Here is a 26497-nt window from a genome sequence, read left to right as displayed (position 1 = left end):
TTTTGAGATGGAGTCTCGCTCTGTCACCCAGGCTGGAGTGCAGTGGCGCAATCTCGGCTCACTGCAAGCTCCGCCTCCTGGGTTCACGCCATTCTCCTGCCTCAGCCTCTCCGAGTAGCTGGGACTACAGGCGCCCGCCACCACGCCCGGCTAATTTTTTGTATTTTTAGTAGAGACGGGGTTTCACCGTGGTCTCGATCTCCTGACCTCGTGATCCGCCCGCCTCGGCCTCCCAAAGTGCTGGGATTACAAGCGTGAGCCACTGCGCCCAGCCGAGATTGGGGACTTTATAACGGGATGAAGAAAGGCTTAGGATATGACAGGAAGTTACAACAGAAGCATGATATAAAATGCTGTGAGCAGCCCCCGTGAACACATAGAGAAGATATATGTGCTCACACTCACATACTCGGAAGGAAATGCACGAAAATACAAATAGGGGATTTGTTAGGGTGACGTAACGATTAAGTTTTCTTTTCTTTTTTTTAATTTTATTTTATTTGAGACAGTGTCTTGCTCTGTCACCCAGGCTGGAGTGCAATGGCGCCATCTCAGCTCACTGCAACCTCTGCCTCCCGGGTTCAAGTGATTCTCCTGCCTCAGCCACCGGAGTGGCTGAGACTACAGGCACCCGCCACCACGCCTAGCTAATTTTTTTCATATTTTTAGTAGAAACGGGGTTTCACCATGTTGGCCAGGCTGGTCTTGAATTCTTGACCTTAGGTCATCCACGTGCCTCGGCCTCCCAAAGTGCTGGGATTATGGCCATGAGCCACCTTGCCCAGCCTATTTTTCATACTTTTGGAATACAGTTCTGTTACTTTATAATGAAAACAATTGTACACCTAGTAATAAAATATTTCCACCATCCATCCAGTTGGTACCTTCTATTTCAATGTTTCATTAGATTCCCACATTTATACATTAAACAATCATTAATTCAGACACACAAATTCAGGGTTTATGATCACTCATACCCCTTCTTTCCTCCCTTCTTCTCTTTCTCCCTCCCTCCCCACTTCCCTGCCTCCCTTTATCCTTTCCTTCTCTCCCTCCTTTCCTCCCTCCCTTCCTTCCTCCCTTCCTTCTCTCCCTGCCCTCCTTCCCTCCCTCCCTTCTTCCTTCCTTCTTCATTCAGTAAACCTTTAGGGAGCACTCCCTAAGCGCCGGTCCAGGCACTGCAGGGCACAGTGAGAAGCCATCACTCCCAGGCCTCACTGGAGGCAGCTGGGGCTCATTCTTGCACTCTCTGTAATTCATCTCACAAACATCTGCCCACTTTGCTCTGTGCCCCAGCCTAGAGGACAGAGGCAGGTTCCCACTGTCCAGCAAGAGAGAAGACAGATGCATATCCAGGACACTTTTCTTCTTCAGAAATACTGGCTAAGAGCTTAAAAACTTAATACATTCCTGTAACAAATTCAAACACTGCTTCGTACGAAAGCAAAACCAACTTGCCAGAGATAAGCAAGAGGAACAGTTTGGTGTGTATTCTTCCAGATTTCTTTCTATGAATGTGCAAAGACATATTTCTTTATATAAACATTTATAAATTTATATTATGTAATATAGAATATATAAACATTTATAAATTTATATTATGTAATATAGAATATATAAACATTTATATATTTATATTATATAATATAGAATATATAAATATAGGCTGGGTGTGGTGGCTCATGCCTGTAATCCCAGCACTTTGGGAGGCTGAGGCAAGCAGATCGCTTGAGGTCAGGAGTTCGAGACCAGCCTGGGCAACATGGTGAAACCCCGCCTCTACTAAAAATACAAAAAATTAGCCAGGCGTGGTGGCCAACACCTGTAATCCTAGCTACTCAAGAGGCTGAGGCACGAGAATTGCTTGAACCAAGGAGACAGAGGTTGCAGTGAGCCGAGATCGTGCCACTGTACAAGGTCTCTTCCTCAAAAAAAAAAAAAAAAAAAAATATATATATATATATGCTCTCTCTCTACATATATATACACACATACATTCCCAAACATCTATATACGTGTCTATATAAATCACGCAGTTTTATTTTCATTTTTAAATAAAGTTCTGCAACTTTAGTGTTTGTTGTTCTGAAACAAAGCATACAAATGTGTGAAGTGCTGGGGGCCACAGAGGACAGTGCCAGTGCCAGTGCCAGTGCCGGGATGAGGTGGTCCTGAGGGTGGGGTGACTGTGGCATCCTTACTGTACCCCTCACTGGGACGGCATCGTCTCCCCCAAGGCTTCACTGAGGTGGCGCTGCAGCCGGCCGCTGACCATGACAGGATTTGGCTGGGCAGAGACGGGAGAAAGGGGTACCGGGGGAAGACAGGACAGAGTGAAGGCCTTGGGTGGGAGAGGCGGCTGTGCCCTCGGTGGTGCATCCTCCACGTGGAAAGCCTCCCCGGATGGTGGACGGGCCAGTGGTGCCCAGACTCATGGCTTGATTCATGCACATCCCTTTCTCCTGCCTTCCTTCGGAGGCCCCATGCAGTGGCCCCAAGCGTGCCCCCAACAGCATCCGGAACTAGCCACATTGTGGGGAGAGAAATAATCACTGGGGTCCCGATTCATCATGGAAACAAATGCTGTACTTGAACACTAAGGAGAGAGTTGCATTTGCAGAGCCTGCGTTGTTTACGCCGTGAGAAATGACTTCATAGGCTGAAGGGTGGGGCTGGATGGGGCTGGATGGGGCTGGCCGGGTCTCAGTGTCCTCTGCCTATTCGTTGTCTAGGGGGCAAGCCAGCCACACGTCCACTTCCACATTGACAACTGGTTTCAGAAGATGAGACACCTTTACATGTGGGAATTTACCTAATGCTAATCTGGATAATTAAGAAAAACCCAGACAAAATACCCCGAAAAGATTCAGAAGGAACTACTGCTGATCTTCGTAAACACAACGGCACATTTCTGTATCTTATTCAGATGGCACTCCCAAAATAACTGGTTCAGGGGCCTCCCAGGTGGCCAGTGGCGGGGGGCAGGTGCCTTATGAGGTCCTGGTCCTGACAGCCCAGCCTCGGGCACAGACTAAGCTGCAGACACCCTCAAACCCTTGCATGCTTGGTCCATGGAGATTTAGCCACATTCCCTTCCCTTATGACTCTCTTCCCTTATCTGGGTCTCAATGTTGCCCTTTGTAAAATGAGATGAGGGTTGGGGGGGGCAAGAAAAGACCATTACAAAACAAATCATAAAGTAAGGAAAAGAATCACCAAGAATCCTTTCCAATCTGATCTTATTTAAAAGCAAAAAACACACTCTAGTCCCAGCTACTCGGGAGGCTGTAGGGGGAGGACTGCTTGAGCCCAGGAGCTCAAGGCCAGCCTGGGCAACATAGCAAGACCCCACTTCTTTCTTCCCTCCCTCCCTCCCTCCCTCCTCCTTCTTCTTTCTTTTTCTTCAGTGTTTCATTCTTACTTTCTCTCTTTTTTTTTGACAGAGTTTCATTATACTTTCTTTCTTTCTTTCTCTCTTTCTTTTTTTTTTGACAGAGTTTCATTCTTATCGCCCAGGCTGAAGTGCAGTGGTGTGATCTCAGCTCACTGCAACCTCCGCCTCCTGGATTCAAGCAATTCTCCCGTCTCGGGCTCCCGAGTAGCTGGGATTACAGGCACCTGCCACCATGCCTGGTTAAATTTTTGTATTTTTAGTAGAGACGGGGTTTTGCCATGTTGGGCACGCTGGTCTCGAACTCCTGACCTCAGGTGATCTGCCCACCTCAGCCTCCCAAAGTGCTGGGATTACACGCATGAGCCACTGCGCCCGGCCTCAAGGCTCCATTTCTAAACACATGCACTCACAAAACAAAACGAAACAAAACCCAAGGGGAAACCAGATCAGCTAAGAACCCCTAAGCTGCCCTAGGTTACAAGCCTCAACTCATGACCTTGTCCTGATATCCCCTCACCCTATCCCAGGACACTGTGTCTACCTACCTGTGTGTTTTACCTTCTCTCCTACACACACACACACACACACACACGCACACACACATCCACAGAGTCTTGAGCTCTCCAGCTTGTGCCTTGGTTTACCCATCCATATTCTCACGTACAGTGACTTGGGACCTCAACCACATCATCTAGACTGTGGTACATCATATCTTCTCCCTTGTGCCCCAAGCTGGCATGGCTACCCGACCCCACTTTGAGATCATTGACAGCACAGGCCACCCTTGGTCAGCCAAGCTGGGATCATTCCTGGAATCAGACAACTTCATCTGCAGTTGGGTGTCCCTGTCTCTGTCCTATCCATCTCCTCTCCCACCACAACCACGCTCTGACCCTGACCAGTGCTCTCAGCCTGGATGACTCCTCCACTGGCCTGCCTATGAGCCTTTGAACAAGCCTGTCTGAGATGCTTTTCCCCCCATTCATTCTGCTTTCACCTGTGAGCCACTTTCTTAGGGGAAGCCTGCCCAGATTCCATTCTTCCAACCCAAGTCAGAACTGAGCCACCTGCCCCACCCCTAACCAGTCCCACAGACCCTGTACCAGCCCCAGCTGAATGCCATGGCCATCTGTGTACATACTAACTTCCAGCTTTTTTACACTGCATTTTAAAACACTTTAAAGAAACGGACAGTAACCTACATAAAGTACAGTTACAACTCAATACATTTTTCTATATTTATACATCCTTGTATGGGTTTAGGATACAGATGGGTAGGTCAAGGCACCAACTGTGAAGCTAAAGACTCTCTGTGGGTGTCCCCATATGTGTTGGGGAGGCGGGACTACCTATAGGTAACCTAGACATTGGGGGCAAAGAAAGTAGACACATACTCAGTGTCCTGGTATGGGGTTAGGAGGTCTCAGGACGAGGGTCTCGATCTCCTAGATGAAGATACAGAACATTTTCAGCACCCCGAAAGGTTCCCTTGTACCCCGTTCTGGTCTCCCCAAGGGAACTGCTATCCTGACTACTAACAGCACAGATTAGTTTTGGCTGTTTTGAAATGGAATCTTTTGTGTCTGACTTCTTTTCCCTGCAGCTCAATGTTTGCAAGATTCCTCCATGTTGTTGCAGGAGGTGTGGGATTCTGTTTTGTGAATACATCAGAACTTACTTACCCATCCGCTTATTGAAGGGTGTTTTCAATTCATTTTTGCGTAGGTGAGAGATCATGCTGAAAGTGCAACTTTAAAAATCTTTTTTTTTTTTTTGAGACGAACTCTCATTCTGTTGCCCAGGATGGAGTCCAATGGTGCGATCTTGGCTCACTGCGACCTCCACCTCCTGGGTTCAAGCGATTCTCCCACCTCAGCCTCCTGAGTAGCTGGGATTACAGGCGCCCGCCACCACGCCCGGCTAATTTTTGTGTTTTTAATAGAGATGGGGTTTCACCATGTTGGTCAGGCTGGTCTCGAACTCCTGACCTTAGGTGATCTGCCCACCTCAGTCTCCCAAAGTGCTGGTATTACAGGCGTGAGCCACTGCGCCAGGCCTTTTATTGAGATTTTTTTAAGTCGGCCGGGCAAGGCGGCTCATGCATGTAATCCCAGCACTTTGGGAGGCCGAGGTGGGTGGATCACCTTAGGTCAGGGATTCAACACCAGCCTGGCCAACATGGTGAAACCCCGTCTATACTAAAAAAAAAAAAAAAAAAAAAATTAGCTGGGCCTGGTGGCACATGCCTGTAATCCCAGCTGAGGCACGAGAATCACTTGAACCAGAAGACAGAGGTTGCAGTGAGCCGAGATTGTGCCACTGCACTCCAGCCTGGATGATGGGAGTGAGACTGTCTCAAAAAAAAAAAAAAAAAAAAAACCTTGTTAGAAGACAAGGGAAGAGGCTAAAAAAATCTTGATAACTTAATGGCTTCTTCATGCTCTATTGAACTGACTGCTATCATTTACTTCTCCATTCTCTCATTGTCAAACATTTCCACTATCCATAATTATCAGGAATATTCTGTGAACATCTTAGTGGATCAGTATTTAAGGGGATCCTCATTAGTTGTTAGGGAAGAGTCCGAGAAGTGGCCAAAGAAGTAACCTTGTGAGAAGACTCTTTAGACATAAGACCAAAGTGCTGAAATGAAGCTTGCATTGGTTTGCGAGGGCTGCTACACCAAAATAACACTGAGTGACGTCATCCACAGATGTCTAAGACCAAAGCATCGGCAGGGTTGGGTTCCGCTGAGGCCTCCTCCTTGGCTTGCAGGTGGCTGCCCTCTGGCTGCCTCTTCATGTGGTCCCTGTGCACTCCTGGGTCTCTTTGTGTGTTCCGGTCTCCTCTTCTTATGTATTAAGAACACCTGTCAGATTGGACTGAGGCTCTCCATAGTGACCTCACTTTAACTTAATCACCCCTCTATAGGGCCAGCCACAAATACAGGCACATTGTGAGGTACTGGGATTTAGTACTTCAACATATGAATTTTGGGGGAACATAATTTAGCCCATAACAGAACTCCTTTCTCAGAGGTTGGAAATGTCCCTTGGTGTCACCAGGCTTGGGTATAGCCCTCTCGGTTCCTTCCAAAGCTGAGCTGTATTTTGGTGTGAAGACCTCTCTGTTTCAGCTTCACCCCTGTTTTCCTTTGTCAGTTTCTCATCACTTCATTGTCAATCAATCTAGAAACTCCTAACCTTGGATGCACATTGAAATCACGTGAGTGCCTAAGAGATAATTGTGGTGTCTGTGTCCCCATCCAACAGATTCCAACGCCATTGGTCTGGGGGTGCAGGCTGGGCACAGGAGACTTTAAATCTCAGGTGGGCTGGGTGCAGTGGCTCATGCCTGTAATCCCAGCACTTTGGGAAGCCGAGGTGGGTGGATCACGAGGTCAGGAGACCGAGACCATCCTGGCTAACACGGTGAAACCCTGTCTCCACTAAAAATACAAAAAACTAGCCAGGAGTGGTGGCAGGCACCTGTAGTCCCAGCTACTTGGGAGGCTGAGGCAGGAGAATGGCGTGAACCCGGGAGGCGGAGCTTGCAGTGAGCCACGATCGTGCCACTGCACTCCAACCTGGGCGACAGAGAGACTCCGTCTCAAAAAAAAAAAAAACTCCTCAGGTGGTTCCAGTGGTTCCGAAGTGAACACCTCCAGTCTTTGATCTCTCTGTTCCTTGCCTTTTGTAAAGCATGAGACAGGCCACAGTGGCTGTTTAATTACCATCTTCCAATATTCATTAAATCTTCATATTCCAAAGCCTGTTTTTAACTCCTCTAAACAAGTTCATTTTAAAGCTTGGTGGTAATTTGGCTCTTTTGTTAAAATTAAGTCCTTAAAGTAAAAATTAAAAGACAAAATGGAAAACCACTGGGCATAGAAAATCCACCCCGGGTTTAATAGAATGTCTTAAGTTGTGGACTAGAGTGAGACTCTTGCTGCTCAGTGCGGGCGGCGAGGGAGCTTGCTATACATTGTGCTCCTTGAGGCTTAGGTTCTGTGGAAGCTTTTACAAGAAGAGGATAAAAGCTAATTTTCATGAGAGCCCTGCTTCTGTGGTGGGGTGATTAGGAAACTTGTGTTGAGTTTGGGCTCCTCCAAGTTAGCGCCCCAATTCTCAATGTTTGAAACAAAGCTTTAGAATATTCTCCCCATGGGTGAATGTTACAGACTCACTGAGCTAAGGAAGTCAGAGACAAGAGTACTCATTAGACAATTCCATTTATATGAAGCTGAAGAATAGGTGAGGCACTCCTGTGTCCTTGCACATGCTGCTCCTCCTGCATCTCAAGATGACCTTCCCAATCTTGCTCACCTGGAAAGTTGACTGTCCTTCATATCACAGCAGAAAAGCTGTTTCTCTACCTCCAGGATGGCCTCAGTCACACCCTTCACTTGTCACTATTCGTTTTGTTTTTTGAGACAAGGTCTTGCTCTGTCACCCAGGCTAGAGTGCAGTGGCATGAGTATGGCTCACTGCAGCCCTGACCTTCCAGGCTCAAGATATCCTCCCACCTCAGCCTCTTGAGTAGCTGGGACTACAGGTATGGGCCACCATGCGCGCTTTTTTGTTTGTTTGTTTTTTAATAGATGGGGTCTATGTTGCCCTGGCTGGTCTCCAACTCCTGGGCTCAAGTGATCCTCCTGCCTTGGCCTCTCGAAGTGCTGGGATTACAGACGTGAACCACTGTGCCCAGCCTACTGTTTGTTTATGTGTGTGTTTTTGCTATTAGGCACTGTGGTGCTATATTGGGGGAGCTACTGTCTCTGTATTTGCAGTGTCTGGCACAGTGCCAGGCACTGAGTAGGACCCAAAACACGAGATTTGTCACTGAATTGTGTTTATTCCTTTTTTTCTTTTATTTAAAAAAACTGAGATGGGGGTTTCACTATGTTGTCCAGGCTGGTCTTGAACTCCTGGGTTCAAACAATCCTCCCACCTCAGCCTTTCAAAGTGCTGGGATTACAGTCATGAACCATTATGTCTGGCCACAATTGTGTTAGTATAGAGTGGGATATGGACAGCTGTGACAAGACATTCTCCTGTTACAGCCATTCATTTGTTCATAATGATATTAAGCAAGATGGAGAAACATGTGATTCAAATGCCTTTTGGGAAACACTCCCTTGTTTGGGATCTGCAGGCACAGGTATGGACAGTCCCCAACTCCAGAGCAGACAGTAGAATGGCTCTATAAAACAGAGAGATGAGAATTTGGGACCGAGGTGGGGCAGTGCTGGAACAATGGAGGGAATTGAGGGGGAGAGGACAGAGAGAGTGGGTAGGGGGAGCTGCAAGGACAGTGGGAAGCTATGCCTAGTGTCATGTAACCTGTCCTCGTAGCCCCCAAATCTTCACTGAAACTCCTGAATCCCATAAAACATTTGATGGGAGTGTACTTGTGTGTGTGTGCAAGTGTGAGCAAGCACGTGCATGTGTTATTGTGTATGTGGCAGCATGGGTGGTACAAGTGTGCATATGTGCACGTGTACATACTTGCGTGTGTATGAGTGTGAATATCGAGTGTGTGTGAGTACAGAACTGAGAGGAGTCCTGTGCTTCCTGCCTGGACTGTCTGAGGAGTGAAGTTGAGGCAGCATGCGGGCATCATGAGGAAGTAAGCCTTGGTATCTCAGAAATCACACACCAGAGGGCTGGTGTCAAACCTCTGAGGGGCCAGGAGCTGCCAGCTGAACTGAGTCACACGTTTCTGGAGCACCCCTTCGGGAGAGCAGGTCCTGACTGACAGGCAGGGCCTACCCACGTTAAGAAGCCTGAGTCTCCAAGGGAACGGTGTTCAGGACTGACTAGCAACATCTCCCCTGGGATTTGACAGGAGGTTTGCCCTTCCTGGCCTCTAATGGGTGCCAAGCAAAACGCTGGGCTTTTGGGATACAGAGATGAATCAGATACCTGCCCTTGAGGAGCTCCCAGGCTTCTGTGGGAGGCTGAGAATGTAAAGAGACAATGACAAGCCAGTAGCTAAGGGCTAGGATAAGGTGGTACTCAGAGGCTGGGGGGCAGAGCTGAGAAGACACAGTGACGGTGCCTGCAGCAGAAGGGAAGGGAGTTTCCCCGTGGAATTTCTGACAGGGTTTGGGGAAACAGTAGAAGGAGGACATTTCCAGCAGGGCCCACAGCATGAGTAAATTCTCACAGAATAAAAAGGTAGGGGTGCCTTGGGGGTAGATCAAAAGGAGGCGTGGCAGGAGATGAGTAGGACAGGAAATCCGGGGTGATTGGGAAGGGCCCTGAGTGCTGTCCGTAGGAGGGTAGTCCCTAACGGGGTCACCTTGGCCAGGTTTACCCATTCTCATCCTGGCAGGCCCTTGGGAGGGCAGACACCCTACAGGTGCAGCTCAGGCATCTCAGGACACCCCCACAGCTGGAGGGAGACTTTCTCTGCCCCTGTGCTCCTGCTGTATTTGGAGCTGGAAGACCCAGTTCAGACTCTGCAGGACCCTGAGCCCTGTCTGATCCCTGGTGTTGTGTATGTTGTGAGCCGCTGCAGGTGCAGGACAAAAGGCCACAGATAATTTGCATGGGATGGAGAACACATTTGCAGTTTCCTCCTCTCACAAATTGGAAATTTCACTTTCACAGCCTTTCTTTCCTCATCACAACCACACCAGTTTCTTCATAGCACCACAAGAGTCTGTTATCATAGAGAAACCCCAGCTTTCCTCTGTGGTGTTTCTGCCTCACTGACCTCTAGGGCTCCAAAAAGTTCAACACCCAACCATAGACGTCCCCTCCTTCAGGTCTCCTCCAAACCCTGCTCCCACACCCTGGTTCCCCACCTTGTGGAAAGAGGCTCACACTGGGGTCAGGCCTGGGCACTAGTCCTGGCTCCGCCCCCAGCTCAGTATAGGATGTGAAGCTCTCTCTGGGCCTCAGTTTCCCCATAGGTACCAAGAGCATTCTAGACTTCATTATCTCTGAAAGTCCTCCAAGACAACAGTGACTTTCTGATCTTGAGAGTTTCTTTCTCCTGGGAACCCCAAGATAATCTATAGCACGTACTGGGGGCTTGGCCCCTGGTGGCCTAGGAACTTGCTTCCTTCAGGCATCTTTTCTATTTGCTCTGCTACTGCTCCCCGCTCCCTTCCCAGTTTTCTCCTGTCCTCAGGTCTGGTTCCTGCATCTCAGAGTTCATTTGCTCCCTGGCCCCTCGTAACTCCATGGGAGGTGTTATTTCAGAGGTGCTCAGTCCACCGTGCTAAAGGAGGGGATGGGAGTCGGCTTCCTGGCCCGGGAGGGAGGCATCTTCTCCATCCAGCCCCTCACTCCCATGCCACAGCCCAGCTCATGCTATGCCCACAGATTCTTGCAAATAGCTGAAGGTGCCTGGAAGGAACAAGGCTGTTGAAGCTCAATATTTAAACACATTTTTCACTCCCTCCTAACTTGAAGTTTGCAAATTATTTTCTGTTGACAAAGTGTGGCAGAGAGAGGGTGAGGGGGTTGAGGGGGCACCAAGGCCTAGATCTGGCCATTATTCTGACTTGATGTATGACCACCGCAAGCCTTTTCTCAGTTCTTGCCTCAATTTCCCATCTGTGAAATGAGGAGAGGAGGCGAAGTCGGGTGGGCTAGAGTGGACTAGACAGTCCTTTGGCCCTTTGCAGCTCTGACACCAGAACTTCAAAAATCCGGCCGAGACTCACTTGCAAGATGTTGCCGTGTGCACAGCCTGGCTTGCTGATGGGAAGGGAGGGCTCGTGAAAAGACAAGAACCCTCTGGAGCATATAGGCAGGCTTCCACAGCCAGGTCTGCGGTGGGAAATCCAGAGTGACCCAGGAGGCCAAAGTTAATTGAGGAGATAAAACCAGAAAACTCCCCTGAGCAGCCAAGTGCAGGAAGGTTGTCAATGCAAATCAGCAGGAAGCGATGGTTAGTTGGGTGCAGGCACAGGAGACAGGTGGCTGGCGACCCATGACTTCTCCAGGATGATGGTGGGTCCTGCAGGCCCCCTGAGACTTGGTGTGGAAGATGAGGCAGGGTTGTGAAAGGAGGCTGAGGCGGAGGCAACTTTGACAAGCTCTCCTCCCAGAAAGATTAACCAGGGTAGGCTGGCAGGCAAGAGGGCGCCGGTGGAGGAAGAGTGAGGGGGGCCTGCAGATGGCTTCCATCTCAGGGAGGTTCCCCGTTCTGCTCCAATCTCCGCAGGCTCCCTGGTGGTGGAGGAGGGGTGGGGAGAGGAGCAAGGAGTTTTCTGAAGGATGCAGTTAATTGTGAGGGACATTTCTAGTATCTGGGGTTATCGGAATTCAAACAGGCTCGGAGGGAGGTTCTTCTCAGCCCCTGGTCCATGCTGGCCGGATGTTTGGATCTCCTTCGCAGCACCATGTTAAGTGGCTCAGCTTTTTGTTGCTCGCCTCCGGGGACCAAGAGCTGTGTGTGTCCCCGGCAGCCTGTCCCACTGGTGGAAACTCCAGTCTGGAAGTGTGTCTTCGCACCAAGCCAAAGTCTGTGTCTCTACCTGTGGGCCTGACCTGACGTCGGTCCTCTCTTTCCTCCCCAAAATAGAGTGGTTTGCATTAGCATTCGACACAATCTACCCATAGATATTCAGTCTGGTTATGTCTGTGGTAAATTTTATGTAAAAAGCAGGAATAAATAATATAAAACTATAAGGCACAAGAGTTACCTGGTAGGCCTGGTACTGGGTTCTAGGAATTCTAATTTGGCCAAGCTTCTGTGTCAGTTTGCCAGTCTGTGTCTCAATTTCCATATTTGAGATAAAGACCACTGTGATGCCTAATTCCATATGTCAACTTGGCTAGGCTATGATGCCCGGTTGTTTGGTCAAATGCTAGTCTATATGATGTTGGGAAGGTATTTTGTAGATATGATTTATCAGCTGACTTGAAATAAAGGAGACTGACCTTGATAATGTGGGTGGGCCTCATTCAATTAGATGAAGGCCTTAGGAGCAAAAGCTGAAGTTTCCCAAAGAAGGAATTCCGCCTTAAGACTAGCAGACAGAAATCCTGCCTGAGCTGCCGGCCCTACAGATCTTAGACTGGCTAGCCTACACAACTGTGCAAGCTTGAATAAATCTCCACTGTTGGTTCTGTTTCTCGAGAGAACCCTGACTGATGTAACCACCTACAGGTCTGTTCATGTCTTCTAATTCCTTGGAAAGAAAAGCAATTCATGAGTACCAATATTACAAAAGTGCTAATTGCTAATTTGTGCAGTGCTGTGTTAATCTAAAACACATCCCCACGCAAGTGACTCATCTCCCCTAGTCAAAATCCTTGATGGTTCTCCACTGCCACCACTGCCATTGTGTCAGCTGCTTTTTTTTTTTTTTGAGATGGAGTCTCGCTCTGTCACCCAGACTGGAGTGCAGTGGCGCGACCTTGGCTCACTGCAAGCTTTGCCTCCCGGGATCACATCATTCTCCTGCCTCGGCCTCCCGAGTAGCTGGGACTACAGGCGTCCACCACCATGCCCGGCTAATTTTTTTGTATTTTCAGTAGAGATGGGGTTTCACCGTGGTAGCCAGGAAGGTCTTGATCTCCTGACCTTGTGATCCGCCCAACTCGGCCTCCCAAAGTGCTGGGATTACAGGTGTGAGCCACTGCGCCCGGCCTGTGTCAGCTGCTTTTTGTAAAGCATTATGCAAGTAGTTAATGATTAATATATATATATATTTAATATATATACATCTAATGCAAAATTTTTTTTTTTTTTTTTTTTTTTTTGAGATGGTCTCCTTCTGTTGCCTAGGCTGGAGCACAGTGGTGTAATCACAGCTCACCACAGCCTTGTTCTCCTGGGCTCAAGCCATCCTCCCACCTCAGCCTCCTAAGCAGCTAGGACCACAGGTGCACGCCACCACTCCCAGCTAAGTTTTAGAATTTTTGTAGAGATTGGGGTCTTGCCATGTTGCCCAGGCTCGTCTCAAACTCCTGGCTCAGGTGATTCTCCCACCTTAGCATCCCAAAGTGCCGGAATCATAGCCATTATCTGGAACCAGAAGACTACCAGAAGACGGGCTGAGCCCAACACGAAGAGCTGGAGAGATGGGTGAAGAGGGCTATGCACTGTGCCTGGCCTCACTTTAATTCTTGCAAGAAACAGAGATATTATCTTCATTTTATAGATGAGGAAAATGAAACCACACTCTTTAGCTTCAAATTCAGAGCCTTCAGTGATCTTGTTCATTTACCTCCCTCTATTACCCTCATGTGAACTGGAGTCAAGGGAAATTATACTAGACCTTCTTACTTAAGTGTGTCCTAGGTTATCCTACATCCAGGCTGTTGCCTATATTTGTCTTCCTCCTGAGACGCATTTCCTCTTATCCTAATTATTAGTCCTTTTATGCTTCAAGAGCTAATTCCAATGCCATCTCCTCTGTGAAGTTTTCCTGGGTCTCCACCACCAGTGACACTAGAAGTGACCTCTCTCCACACACATAGTCCCACATGAATGCCTCTTTGTAACTTAAGTAACACTGGTCTGTTTCAGGGCTTCTCTTTCCTATCTTAAAATGGAAGCTCTCTGAGGGTAGGAAACAAGTGTGAGAGATTATGACAGATGACAACACTGAAACCTATGCAGTTTCTTTCTAAAGCAGTGAATTTTGATTCAAAACACAACTAGGCCTCCTGGACTAAACCTTTTTTTTTTTTTTTTTTTTGAGACAGGTTCTCACTCTGGTGCCCAGGCTGCAGTCAGTGGCATGATCTTGGCTCACTGCAACCTCTGCCTTCCGAGCTCAAACAATCCTCCTGCTTCAGCCTCCTGAGTGGCTGAGACTATAGGTGTGTGCCACTACAACAGGCTAATTTTTTTTTTTTTTTGGTAGTGACATGTTGGCTGGGCTGGTCTCAAACTCCTGGGCTCAAGTGATCCACCTGCCTTGGCCTCCCAAAGTGCTGGGATAACAGGTATGAGCCACTGTACCTGGCCTAAACTTCTCTAAGAAAGTGTATCTATGGTTTTTTGAAAGACCAGGGTTGTTTTTCTCTGGCATTATTTTGGTGGACTTCTATTTCCCCTGGTCTTATCTTAAATTTGAATGACAGGCCCTCTATTGATAATTTAGAAAGCTTACATCTTGTTTCATCTGCCTGAGATTTGACAAAGCATAAAGGCAAGCAACACCAGCAAGCTCTGTAACCCCCAAAGCCTATAATGCGAGCCCCACATTCACTTCCCTCCTCTCCACCCTTAAAGCCACATTTCCAAAGGAGCCACTGCAAACCTTTCCATTTGGAAGTACAATCTCCCAGTCCAGTTGACTAAGTTGTCCAGTTAGTTTTGGTTGTCCCCATTTTGGTAACATCATGCAGAGGACAGTGCTGGGGACCAGTGAGTTGAATCCATTTACTTAAGTCCAACTGTGTTAGGCTCCATGCTGGGCCCTGTGAGAAAGAATAAAGATGACATGGCCTTTATCCTTTCTATCAACAGATATTTGAGCCCTTACACACCAGGAGCCATACTCTTTGGGGCACTTAACTCACCTGTACAGTGTCTATCTTCTCCGAAGGCTTAGAAGCCCCAGGAGGGCATAGATAACACCTGTCTAGTTCACCGCTGTACCTCGAGTTCAGAAAGTGCCTGGCACATAACAGGTATTCCATAAATATCTGTAGTGGAACTGAAGGGGTTTCCATCTGTCTCACCCACTAGAGAAAAAGCCACAGCTCCTTAAGGGTAGGAAGTCCTAGATGTCAGCACAGGACCTGGCCCAGGTCAGATGCTCAACAAGTGTTTACTGAGTTAGCTGAATGGCCCCATGTTCTGTGGAGGTCCAGCGTGGGTCACCCCGACCAGCACACAGGTTGTGGTGTGAACTCTGGGTTCTTTGTGGGTTCTCATTTGCCTCTGGCTTTTGCTGGGAACCGTGGGCTTTTGCTGTCTTATGTGACTCCCTTTCCTTACTTGTGACTTAAGAGATTAAACTATTAATGATGTGGAAGCTAAAAACAGACCCGACTCCAGGAGGTTGCCACAGAATAGTTTTTTGTTTTTTTTTTTTTTTGAGACCAGGTCTCACTGTCACCCAGGCTGGAGTGCAGTGGTGCTATCATAGCTCACTGCAGGGGCTCACGCAATCCTCCCATCTCGGCCTCCCAAGTAGTTGGGAATATAGGTGTGCATCACCACACCTGGCTAATTTTTTAAATTTTTTTGTAGAGATGGGGGTCTCACCATGTTGGCCAGGCTGGTCTCAAATTCTTGAGCTCAAGTAATCCTCCCACCTCAGCCTCCCAGTGTTGGGATCACAGGCATGAGCCACCATGCCTGGCCTTATTTCTTATTTCTAATTTAATTTTTTTTTGTAGAGACAAGGTCTCCCTATGTTGCCCAGGCTGGTCTTGAACTCCTGGGCTCAAGTGATCCTCCTGCCTCAGCCTCCCAAAATGTTGGGATTACAGGCGTGAGCCACTGCGCCTCGCCAGAACAGCCACTTCTAAGCACTTAAGGCTAGGTGTGTGCTCACAAAGGGATGGTGAGGGGATAAACCGATGTTCCCATAAAAACAGCATCAAATCAAGGGATATGTTCATTATCAAGAGCATGATACCTAATAACGATCACAACCAACCATCGTGGCCTGCTTATAAGTCTCTAGACTGTGCACAAGCCACATCTACACGACTGGATGGGGACAGAGTGGCTCATGGGGCCACATGGAATCAGAAGACTACCAGAAGGGCTGAGCCCAACACGAAGAGCTGGAGAGATGGGTGAAAAGGGCTATGCACAGAGCAAGGAGAGTCTCAGAAGGTGGGTCATGGGAAGGCAACCAGGGTGATGCTTACAGCAAGGGCTCACCTTGCTTACCTGGATACAATGGGGCAGAGCTGGGGAGGCTGGGGACTTGCTGTGTGGCTGTTAGACTGAGGGGTGCCCACAGGGAGGCAGTGCTGCACACTGGCCATCAAGGATTATTCTTGAGTGATGCCAAGGGCTACCAACTACCATTAGAACCACAGAATACCAGAGTTGGGAGGTAATGAGAACCCATCCAGGCTAATCCTACCACGTCCAACTTTATAATGAGAAAGCTATGGCCCAGATAGGAGGTCTCAAGTTGTCAGAGCTTTGGGCCCTCTCAAAATGGCATGATTCCTTATGAGAGCATCTGATTAGTAACGTGTGTACACTGTTCTATGTAAGACTGAGCTATGTCTGGCAGACATACTTGGGGGGGCATATGTGGACATTTATAAAGATTATTCACTAGTGTGTGCAGGACTGAACTCCTTGAAGAACGTAACTCTGGGCAGGAAGGGCATGAGTCTGGTTTTCCCACAGGAAATCCTTTCTTCACATGTGTACTTATTGTCTCCCCTCACTTGGGCAGCCACAGGGCACTTCCAGATAGGCTCCAACCTCCCCTGGCTCCCTAACACCATCCTAGTGGCCAAGAGGCTCTCCTTTTCTATTCCCTTTGGGGGTCCTTCCAAGTCTCCCTACGCCCCGCACACCTATTCCATTGTTCTTGGAAAAAGCTTCTCCATCAAGGAGAAGGATACCGTCTCCTCACCCTGCTCACCTGTCTCCATTGGCTTGTCCCTCTGGATCCATCCCTTCCCACTTCCTTGATGTGAGTGCCGCAAGTTTTCTTTAGTTCTCCAGCATCCCTCTCTCTTTCGGCAGCTTCCTGTCAATGTCACCCTCACTCCAGCCAGTGTTCTGTACTGTCAGCCTTTCACAGGCAAGGGTTTAAAGAGACAGACACCCTCCTCTTCGTAGCTGCTCATTCCCTCCTCAATGCACTGCAATCTAGTTTCTTGGCTCACCACTATCCTGGAACTCCTTTGGCAAAGGTCTGCCACTAAATCTGATAGGTGCTTTCCAGTTCATGCTTTTGTCCAACACACATTTCACAAACTGAAGTATAAGGATATATGTAAGATGAGAAATTATCACTAATTTAAAAAAGTCTTGAGGAAGGTATAAATTAGAATGGAAAGTTGAAAAGAGGAAAAGAGGAACATATGGAAGACCGAATCCCCCAATAAAAGCTTGGAGTAAACACAAAAGTGCAACTAGGCAAAGCAATTCTTATAGTTCTTGAGGTAGGAGTGGGTTGAATAATGTTCTTCCAAAAGATATGTCCAAATCTTAATCCCTGGTACCTGTGAATGTGACCTTATTGGGAAATAGGGTCTTCAGAGAGTAATTAAGGATCTTGGGATAAAATTGCCCTAGATAATTTTAGTGTGGGCCAGAAAGCCAAGACACAGGGAGACACAGAAGAGAACCCTATGTGAAGACAGAGGCAGAGACTGGACTTATACAAGCCAAGGAATGCCAAGGATTGCCCAAGCCCACCGAAAGGTAGGAGAGGCATGGAAGGAATTATCTCAGCACATCAAGAAGAAACCAATTCTGCTGACACCTTGATTTTGAACTTCTGGCCTCCAGAACTGTGAGAGAACAAATTTCTGTTGTTTCAGGCCACCACTTGGTGGTATTTTGGGACAGTAGCTCCAGGAAACGAATACAGAGTGCATCCTTGCTGTTTCACAGCTCCACGCCTCACACACATGGTTCTCTCTCCTAGAGTGGCTCTTCCCCTTTTGTTAAGTTGCAACACTTTTCTTCTGTTATAATGACCCGTCAGGAGGTCCTGCCCAGTCTCCCCTCTCTCTAGCACGACCAGTCATGCTTCTTTGGTGTTACCATCATACCCGTATCTCTCACTGCACTCCTCACCTCTAAGACAAAATACTGGTTTTCGTGTTTGTCTCTTGCTTGTTAGCCCTTGAGGCTTGAGATTTCTCCACAGCAAACATAGGCTATGGACTTTCTTTGCGTCAGGTAGTATTCAAGCAAGAATTCAAGCAAGAATACTACCTGACACAAAGAAAGTCCATAGCCTATGTTTGCTGAATAAATCACTCAGATGACAACAGAAACACCAAAGAGGGAAGGATTAATATTGTCTGGGAGTGGTCATAAAAGTGGAAGAGGATATTTTGGGTAGAGGCAATAGCACAGGTAAAGGCATGGAGGAGAAGCATGACCTACTCAGGAATTAGTCATTTATGTGGTGGGACTGGAAGGGTGAAGGGGATAGAGGAGAAAGAAGAACGAAGAACTGCAGAAGATGAAGCATGAAAGGCTTTGAATTTTAGGCCAGAAGTTAGACTTCAGCCTGTAGACAGTAGTTTCCGAATGTTGTGCATGTAGTTATCACCAGCATGCCTCTTAGATAAAGGTCCTACTCACAGGCTTAAGAGGTCAGTGACCGCTCCCTGCAAGGCCCCTGCAGGTGGATACTTGCCTTATGATCAAGTCTTCTTGGCCCCATATGGACAAAGCAGGAAGTAAAACTGAAGATGGCCTATGGACTACTGAGCCTAACTCACCCAGTTTAATAAGAACAGTTCCAATTTAGTGAAAAAATATTAAAAAGTTTCCAATAGATTACCTATGTGAAACTAGACTTTGTCATATGTACACACCTGCAAAAGATCACAAGATAATAACATACAGTTGGTCTTTGGTATCCTAGGGTTCTATATCCACGGATTCAACCAACTGCAGATCAAAAATATTTTAGTCAGGGAGTGGTGACTTATGCCTGTAATCCCAGCACTTTGGGAGACTACGGCGGGTGAACTGCTTGGGCTCAGGAGTTTGAGACCAGCCTGGCCAACATGATGAAACCCTGTCTCTACTGAAAACACAAAAAATTAGCCGGGTGTGGTGGCACACGCCTGTAGTCCCAGCTACTCGGGAGCTGGGACCACAGGCGTGTGCCACCACACCCGGCTAATTTTAGTTTTTGGAGAGACAAGATCTCACTAATTTGACAGGCTAGTCTCAAACTCCTGGACTCAAGCAAATCTTCCCATCTTGGCCTCCCAAAGTGCTGGAATTACAGGGGTGAGCTGCCGTGCCTGGCCAATCTTTTTTTTTTTTTTTTTACTTTTGGTAGTGATGAGATCTTGCTGTGTTGCCAGACTGGTGTCCAACTCTTGAGCTCAAGTATTCTCCTGCCTCAGCCTCCCGAATGTTGGGATTACAGGCGTGAGCCACTGTGCCCAGCCCCAAGTATTTTTTTGTAGGAAGAACTGTTCTGAGATTGTGGCTGTAGCAAATGACATTGGTGTTTCATTCATATCTCCATCCGTCAGGGGGCTGCCTAAACTCAATTTACCTGGCTTAAACAATGACTAATTAAAAAAAGAAAAGATACACACACTACAGCTCCAATGCCCCTTACTAGGGCAACTTTGAGGTGTGGCCTACACTCTTTCTAGCGTTCCCTGTGAGTCTGAAAGTTCCTCTTTATGAGATGTGACTTGATAAGCATCCAGCTTGGCTTCCTTCTCTTCTTTTCCCTGTCTCACTTCCCTCCCCACTCCTTTACTGGGTTTTCGTGGAATCATTTCCCAGGAAATTATTTTAAGAAGTAACTTAGGCCAGGCACGGTGGTGCACGCCTGTAATCCCCAGCACTTTGGGAGGCCAAGGTGGGCGGATCATGAGGTCAGGAGTTCGAGACCAGCCTGGCCAACATAGTGAAATGCCATCTCTACTAAAAATAGAAAAATTGGCTGGGCGTGGTGGCACGTGCCTGTAGTCCCAGTTACTTGGGAGGCTGAGGCAGAATTGCTTGAACTTGGGAGGTGGAGTTGCAGTGAGCTGAGACCATGCCATTGCACTCCAGCCTGGGTGACAGAGTGAGACTCCATCTCAAAAAAAAAAAAAAAAAAAAAAAAAGGAACTTATATATTAAACGAACAGAAAAACTTTTGGCTCAAATCACACACCAATCAGCTTCATCCTGTGATTCACTGCATGGCAATGTGTAATAAATCACCAAAACATTGGTGCTTCTTTGAAATGGAAAGTCCAACTGTAAGATCTAAGGGCCTATGTTAGATTTGGATCCTGGTGAGGGCTCCTACAGCCTAATGACATTCTGACCCAATTAAATGTCCCATCAGATTAGTCTCCAACTCTTTCCTCCCCTCACTAGCTGAATCCCTTTGTTCTCACACCACAGTTCTATATTTATCTTGCCAGGGCTCATGCCACAGCCTGGCACTCTAGCGTTTGTTTCCATGATTCCTAAACTATTAATTTCCCTCAGCTGGCTGAGTCTCCAGTGGCCCGGATCCTCCACAAAGTGGTCCAGACTGTAGACCTTCATGCCATGGAACTAGTGTTCCTTATTTCACATGAATGGCCATGTCCAACCAATCTCTCGAACACTGGCAATATGATGAAATGCAAAGCCTTGTAAGACAAGGGCACAACCTGTTAGATGTGAAAGGCAACGTGAACTCTCTCGAGTGAACAGAATTCCATTTGAGAAATAGTTGGGGTTTCAACTAGGGCTTCTGAACCTCAGCGCTATTGACATTTTGGACCAGATTCATTGTGGGAAGCTAGTCTGTACATTGTAGGGTATTTAGCAACATCTCTGGCTTCTACTCACTAGATGCCAGCAGCATCCTCCTTTTGTTGTGAAAGCTAAGCATGATAAGACCATGGGATCAGGACAGCTATAAATAAATGAAAGGCTCCCTTATTTTGTAAGTAATTTTTTGTTGGCAGAAGAATTTTCAGTTGTTTCCTATGAGAAGCTTCTCTCCACATCTTCTAAAAACAGATTTTCCCTATATTGCTAATCTTGTCTCTCCTTACACAAACAAACCCACATCAATCTTTTCACTGCAGCACTAATGAATAATGTTTCTTTGCTGCCCATCAGAGTGGCAAAGAGAAAAGGGAATGGCAATATTCCATGTGATTGTGGGAATGGGGAGATAAATACTCACAAACTGCCAGGGACATATAAATGACTGGGGAAGAATCTGACTTGGGAATATAATTTGGCATCATGTATTAAAACTTTTATGAAATAAATGCATGCTCTCTGACCCTAAATTCCATTTTATCACAATTGAATAAATGGAGAAGATACTATGTAGAATAATTTTTCAAAAATAATAAAAATTAGAAACAAAATGCTCAACAGGGAGCTGATTAAATCATGGCACAGCCATATAATAGAACATCATGTAAAAGTGCAGACATGTATTTGTTCCCAATGTAAGTGAAAAACAGGTTACAAAACAATGTATATATAGGTATAAAATAGACACTAATAATTTTAACATTTTTGAGTGAATCACATATGATTTTAACATTTTTCCCCCTTAAAATGATTACATAATCTTTGTATAACAGAAAAATAAAGAGCTACTAATAAGTACCGCAAATAGCAAGGTCCATGAAAGCAAGACTTTCCATGGAGAAAATGGGAGACTGGTTTCCCTTGCTCTATTTTGAGAAGGCCAAACACAAACCAAGGTAGAACCCAAGATAGGAGCCACTCAAGCTGCTTCCAATCAAAGTTGGGGCAGAGGTAAGATGTTTAGAATCTTCTTAATCCTACCAACTATACAGATCTTTGCTGTTTTGGACATTTGCTTTTCTTCTCTTGTATTTATCCATGTAAAGTCTTATTTGATTAATGGTTGAATCTATACATATTTTAAACTCCCCATTGTTGTATGAAGAGTCTATATGTTAATAAACTGACTGACTGATTCACCTTAACTGAACATTTGGTGTAACAGAGAGGGGCAAGGGAAATGAAGAGGAAATGAAGCGAAGACTCCTCCATGTTTCTGTTCTTCTCTTACCAGGAAATGAAGACTGTATCTTCATGCACACAGATGAAGTAGCTCAGCATCCTTTCCTATCTGCATGTAAATACATGGACCCAGTGGGTAAATTATACCCTAGAAAAAAATGTTTGTCTATAAGTTTTGGGAAAAAATAAGATAATGTGCAGAGACAAACAGAAAAAAAAGTGCTTCCTTTCTCTCCTTCTCCAAACAATCTGCTATGTACGAAAGAACCTAAAGAACGGCAATCCTACTTCTGCCCTGAAAGGAGATGCCTTAGGATCAGAAGGGGTACTTGTTATACCATATGAGTAATAAGCCATGTTTGCCTCAAGTCCTACTGGAGAATAATGCCAATTATCTCAAGGTTTTCCACTTCCATGAAACTTTTTTTTTATGGCTGCCACTTTTAGCAAGTTGTTAAAAAACCCTGATTGCTTACTTTAAGGTGAAAACAACTCTAGCTATTAGGAAGCTATGCATCAACATATAATAAAGTTAGCTGAAATCTATGCAGCAACAGGGAAAGTGGCAGACTAACCTTTATGATCCTACAATTTGCACTAGAGCTGATTTGAGAGGACAGAATTCTTCCTTCCTCTCAGAAAGATGAGATGATTCTGCCAGAAATATAGGAATCTGCGTACTTCCCAAAGAGTAAAATACAAATTTAAGAACCTGATATTATAAAATTGTCCTATTTAATTGATTTCATACCATTTTATTCTGGCAGAGAGCTTGCACTTGGGCAAAAATGGCATTTTTGACTCCAGTCTATAGGGATTTTATAACTTTATCAACCTGCCCAACACAACTATGCCAAGGCCGGGAGTGATGGCTCATGCCTGTAATCCCAGCACTTTGGGAGGCCAAGGAAAGAGGATCACTTGAGCTCAGGAGTTTGAGACTAGCCTGGACAACACAGTGAGACCTTGTCTCTACAACAAACAAAATATAACTATGCTCTTTGTCACTCAAACTCTCATTGTCTTTTTACATAATAAACACATGTATTTACTCTCTTTCAGATATTTTATTTTTCTTATTCTGACATTAGGCTATGAGAAGTAAAAAAGATCCACAAGTACAAAAAAATCTGTATAGCTTTGCAGTGTTGAAAAAAATGCAAGAGAACAAAACAATTTTCTGAGTAATATTCATCTCTACAGATCTGAGTGACAGTCTGCTTGAAACGCTGCTGTAAAAGTGGTAAAAAATGATTTCATTGTGATTATGTTAAAATTTTTGATGTCTCTTTTACTTGTTTAGGAAATCTGTCTTCTGACATTTATACTGGATAGTTCTTTACCTGTATTTTGCTGAAGCTCAATTCCCTGCCTCTTCAGGGCTTCAATGATGACACTTTTGTTTTTATAGTCAGCTAGTGATGTTTTGTCCAAAGGAAGATTCTGACAACAGCTTCAGCAGCAAGAAAATCTGGATATAGATTTATAGTTATTGTCCTTTCCAATGTAAAAAAAAAAAAAAGTTGAAAAATATTGATAACTTTTTCTTAGTGTTAATTTCTCTTCCTGCAAGGATTTAATTTCATACTCATGTTGAGGATGAATTACCTTTGATGCAGTTTTTTTTTCCAAAGTATTTTTTAAAAGTTTTCTTGAAAAGATGAATTCTTCTACCTATCCCTAGGATTCTGAGTAAAGATGACATATTGGAATAGGAGAAGTCCAGGTTTATCTTTGTACTTTCTTACCTAATATCCTGTTGGATACAGAGAATTGAGACCTCCATGGATATTCAGTAACTCTAGGAATGGCTGAAATTAAAAAAACAAAACCAAAAACTCACTTTATTTAATCATAGATAATAAACACAATGCCAGAAGGTTATAGACACAAAGGCCAAATGAACAATGAAAAGCCACATTAGAGGCTGCCTGACGGCTTAAGACTTTTTTTTTCTCTGCTTAATAAGAAATAAGTTATCGTTGTCATCATCTTCCAAGCACCTCTCCTTTTTCTTCTGCTTGCCCCTCTTGCCCTCCTTGGCAGACTTGTCTTCTCTTGACGTGTGGTAATGCGATGAATGGTGAAACGGCTTGGAAGGCTTCTGGGTTTTAAAACTGCCAGGAGAATAGGTTTTGGGGCCCCTGGGAAAATCCTCATCCACTTCACGATGTCTGTCAGCCTTCCTGTGCTTCTCCCAGTTTCTATTCTTGTTCTTCATTTCTTTTTGTGTTTCTTTGTTTTCTTGAGGCCACCTGTTGCTTTTCCACAAGGCACGGCCCTTCCTTATATCATGGTGGGGGTTCTCATTTGCTGATTTTATATAAGGTAGCTTGGATGGCTCTGGGATAACCCCATTTTTCTTGAGTACTGAAAAATATAAAAGTATTTTTGCATATTCAGCAGCTAAACAGTCCACGCTGAGCTTTCCTAAGTGTAAATAACTTAACAGACAGGGAAGCTAGACATGTAAACATGTTAACAATATGACGTCACTCACTAAAAATTAAATAGTTGTAGTTCTAAGTTTCTGATTGCTAAAAATGAAACACATTCAGAAATCCAATGATAGTTAATTATCCTTTCCAATAGTTTAACAAGGTTAAGCAATGGAGACAAGGACCAGTAAGAACAGTAATCATCTTAGCTTTGTGAAGAGAAGTCATGTCTGACCAATACAAGTTTCCCCAATGATGAAGAGTCAGCCTTTGAAAATAAGGCAAAGCAAGATTTATAAAATGGCCTTTCGATGGTCTCATATGACATTTCAACTACCCTCTAAAAATAAGGCCTGGCCACAGTACTTTTAGGTGGATGCCAAACTGCCCAAGAGATTATTCCTCCAGGGTAGAGATCACTGGCTTTCAGGAGTGTGTGTGAGTGCACATGAGTGCAGTTACCTTAGAGGTTTTAGTGATAAAGCTGATGGTATGTTTTGTCAGAGCTTGACACACTTAATACGAATCTGTGATGGTAGTGATTCTGATACGGGTAGGTGGGAGATGAGGTTACAGTGAGAGATGAAAACTAGCAGGTCAATAGAATCTTTACAGATTAAAAAAGTGGCCAGTAAAAACTTTTAGCATAGACTTTTATTATAAAAATTTCATGGGATCATAGTGAACACCTCAAAGTGGATTTATGCTACAGATGTCGATACAACTAGCTAAAAAAAAACCAAAATGTTTTTTCTCTAATTATAAAAGTTATAACTGCTCATTATAGAAAACTTGGAAAAAACAGAAAAGTATAAAGAACATAAAAAACAGAAAGCACATATAATCCTTTCATCTAGAGATGACATTTTCATGTAATTCTTTTTAATCTCTTTCTAATTTGGTTGCCTAATCATAATCTACAACTACTATAGCTTCTCCATACAGCTGACCCTTGCACAATGAGTTTGAACTACATGAGTCCACTTAAATGTGGATTTTTTCAACCAAATGAGGATTGAAAACACACCATTCCACAGATTAGAAACTTGTGTATACGAACGGCTACTTTTTCCTATACTCAGGTTCTGCAGTCAACTATGGGACATAAGTATGTGTAGATTTTGGTAAATGAGGAGGTTCCTGGAACCAATATCCAGGGATAGCTGTAGATGACATACATTTTATATTAAATATGTAAAATATGCAGGAGCTGGGAGAGTAGTAACTGTTTTCCTCAGAATTAGTACCTTCATTTTGGAAAGGTCCTGAACTAAGAATCCATAGGGGAAAAAGGCCAAAAGAGTCAGAAAATAAGGTATAGAACAAACTAAAAAATACAGAACTGTTTCATTTTTAAAGCAAGAAAGATAACTTGGAAAACCACCTTGAAGTGAATAACAAGACAGAACAGAGGTAGAGAAAACTTAAATGATAAGATATTAATTTGGTGATAAAGAACTACGTTTGCAACAGTAAGTACAGAAACCATAGAGGTGGTTGTGAACTTGGAGCTCTGCTTGCAGCGGTGGCCTATAACAAGTGACTTCTTCAGGGAAGCTTCAGCAATAACTTAGCAGGAAAGCCTTTCTTTCCATAAAAAAAAACTGGAGAAATACAAATGGAAAAAAAAATAATTACCTGTCAAACAGAAAAATCTCAAAGGAGCCTTTAAAAACTCTGCCTACATAGATGGATAGCAATATTTTCTGGACATTTCCTAAAATGATCACTGTAAAAAAATGTTTACTGTGAGGAGATTGCAACATGGGATTATTTCGGAAGTGGGTGCTTGGTTTCTGGAGATCAAGAAAGTTCCAGTTTCTTTGGTAATTATTAAAAATACTTTCTATGCTAACCAATGACCCCCAAAGCAGGCACAGACAGTACAAAGAAATTTAGAAACTACTGCAAACGTGATCTAACAAGAAGTCTAGCAACATACCTTTTATTTTTTGTTTTAGTCTCTTTTCTCTCTCCTGAATTTCATATTTGTCATCATAGTAGCAGATGAATGGAGATACTGGAGACGGGTCATACACTTCTCTTTCTGGACATTCCTACA

The 26497-nt window shown here is 45.1% G+C and overlaps 1 protein-coding gene across 5 annotated transcripts in view; it reads right to left on the bottom strand.

The window, feature by feature from the left end:
* Positions 1-23044: 23044 nt before the first annotated feature.
* ZCCHC7 (zinc finger CCHC-type containing 7) overlaps positions 23045-26497 on the bottom strand; it is a 238751-nt gene continuing 235298 nt past the window's right edge. For all 5 annotated transcript variants that reach the window (XM_032164178.2, XM_032164179.2, XM_058445739.1 and 2 more), the window contains exons 8-9: positions 26378-26492; positions 23045-24367 (exon numbers count right to left, since the gene is read on the bottom strand). In XM_032164178.2, coding sequence (XP_032020069.1) covers positions 23937-24367; positions 26378-26492 — 546 coding nt within the window. In that variant the 3' untranslated portion in view covers positions 23045-23936. The remainder of the gene's footprint in view (positions 24368-26377; positions 26493-26497) is intronic.

This window comes from Hylobates moloch, unplaced genomic scaffold (assembly GCF_009828535.3).
Source record: "Hylobates moloch isolate HMO894 unplaced genomic scaffold, HMol_V3 SCAFFOLD_10, whole genome shotgun sequence".
Taxonomy (NCBI): domain Eukaryota; kingdom Metazoa; phylum Chordata; class Mammalia; order Primates; family Hylobatidae; genus Hylobates; species Hylobates moloch.
Note: the sequence above shows the minus strand (reverse complement) of the source record. Positions and strands in the feature narration are given on the sequence as shown.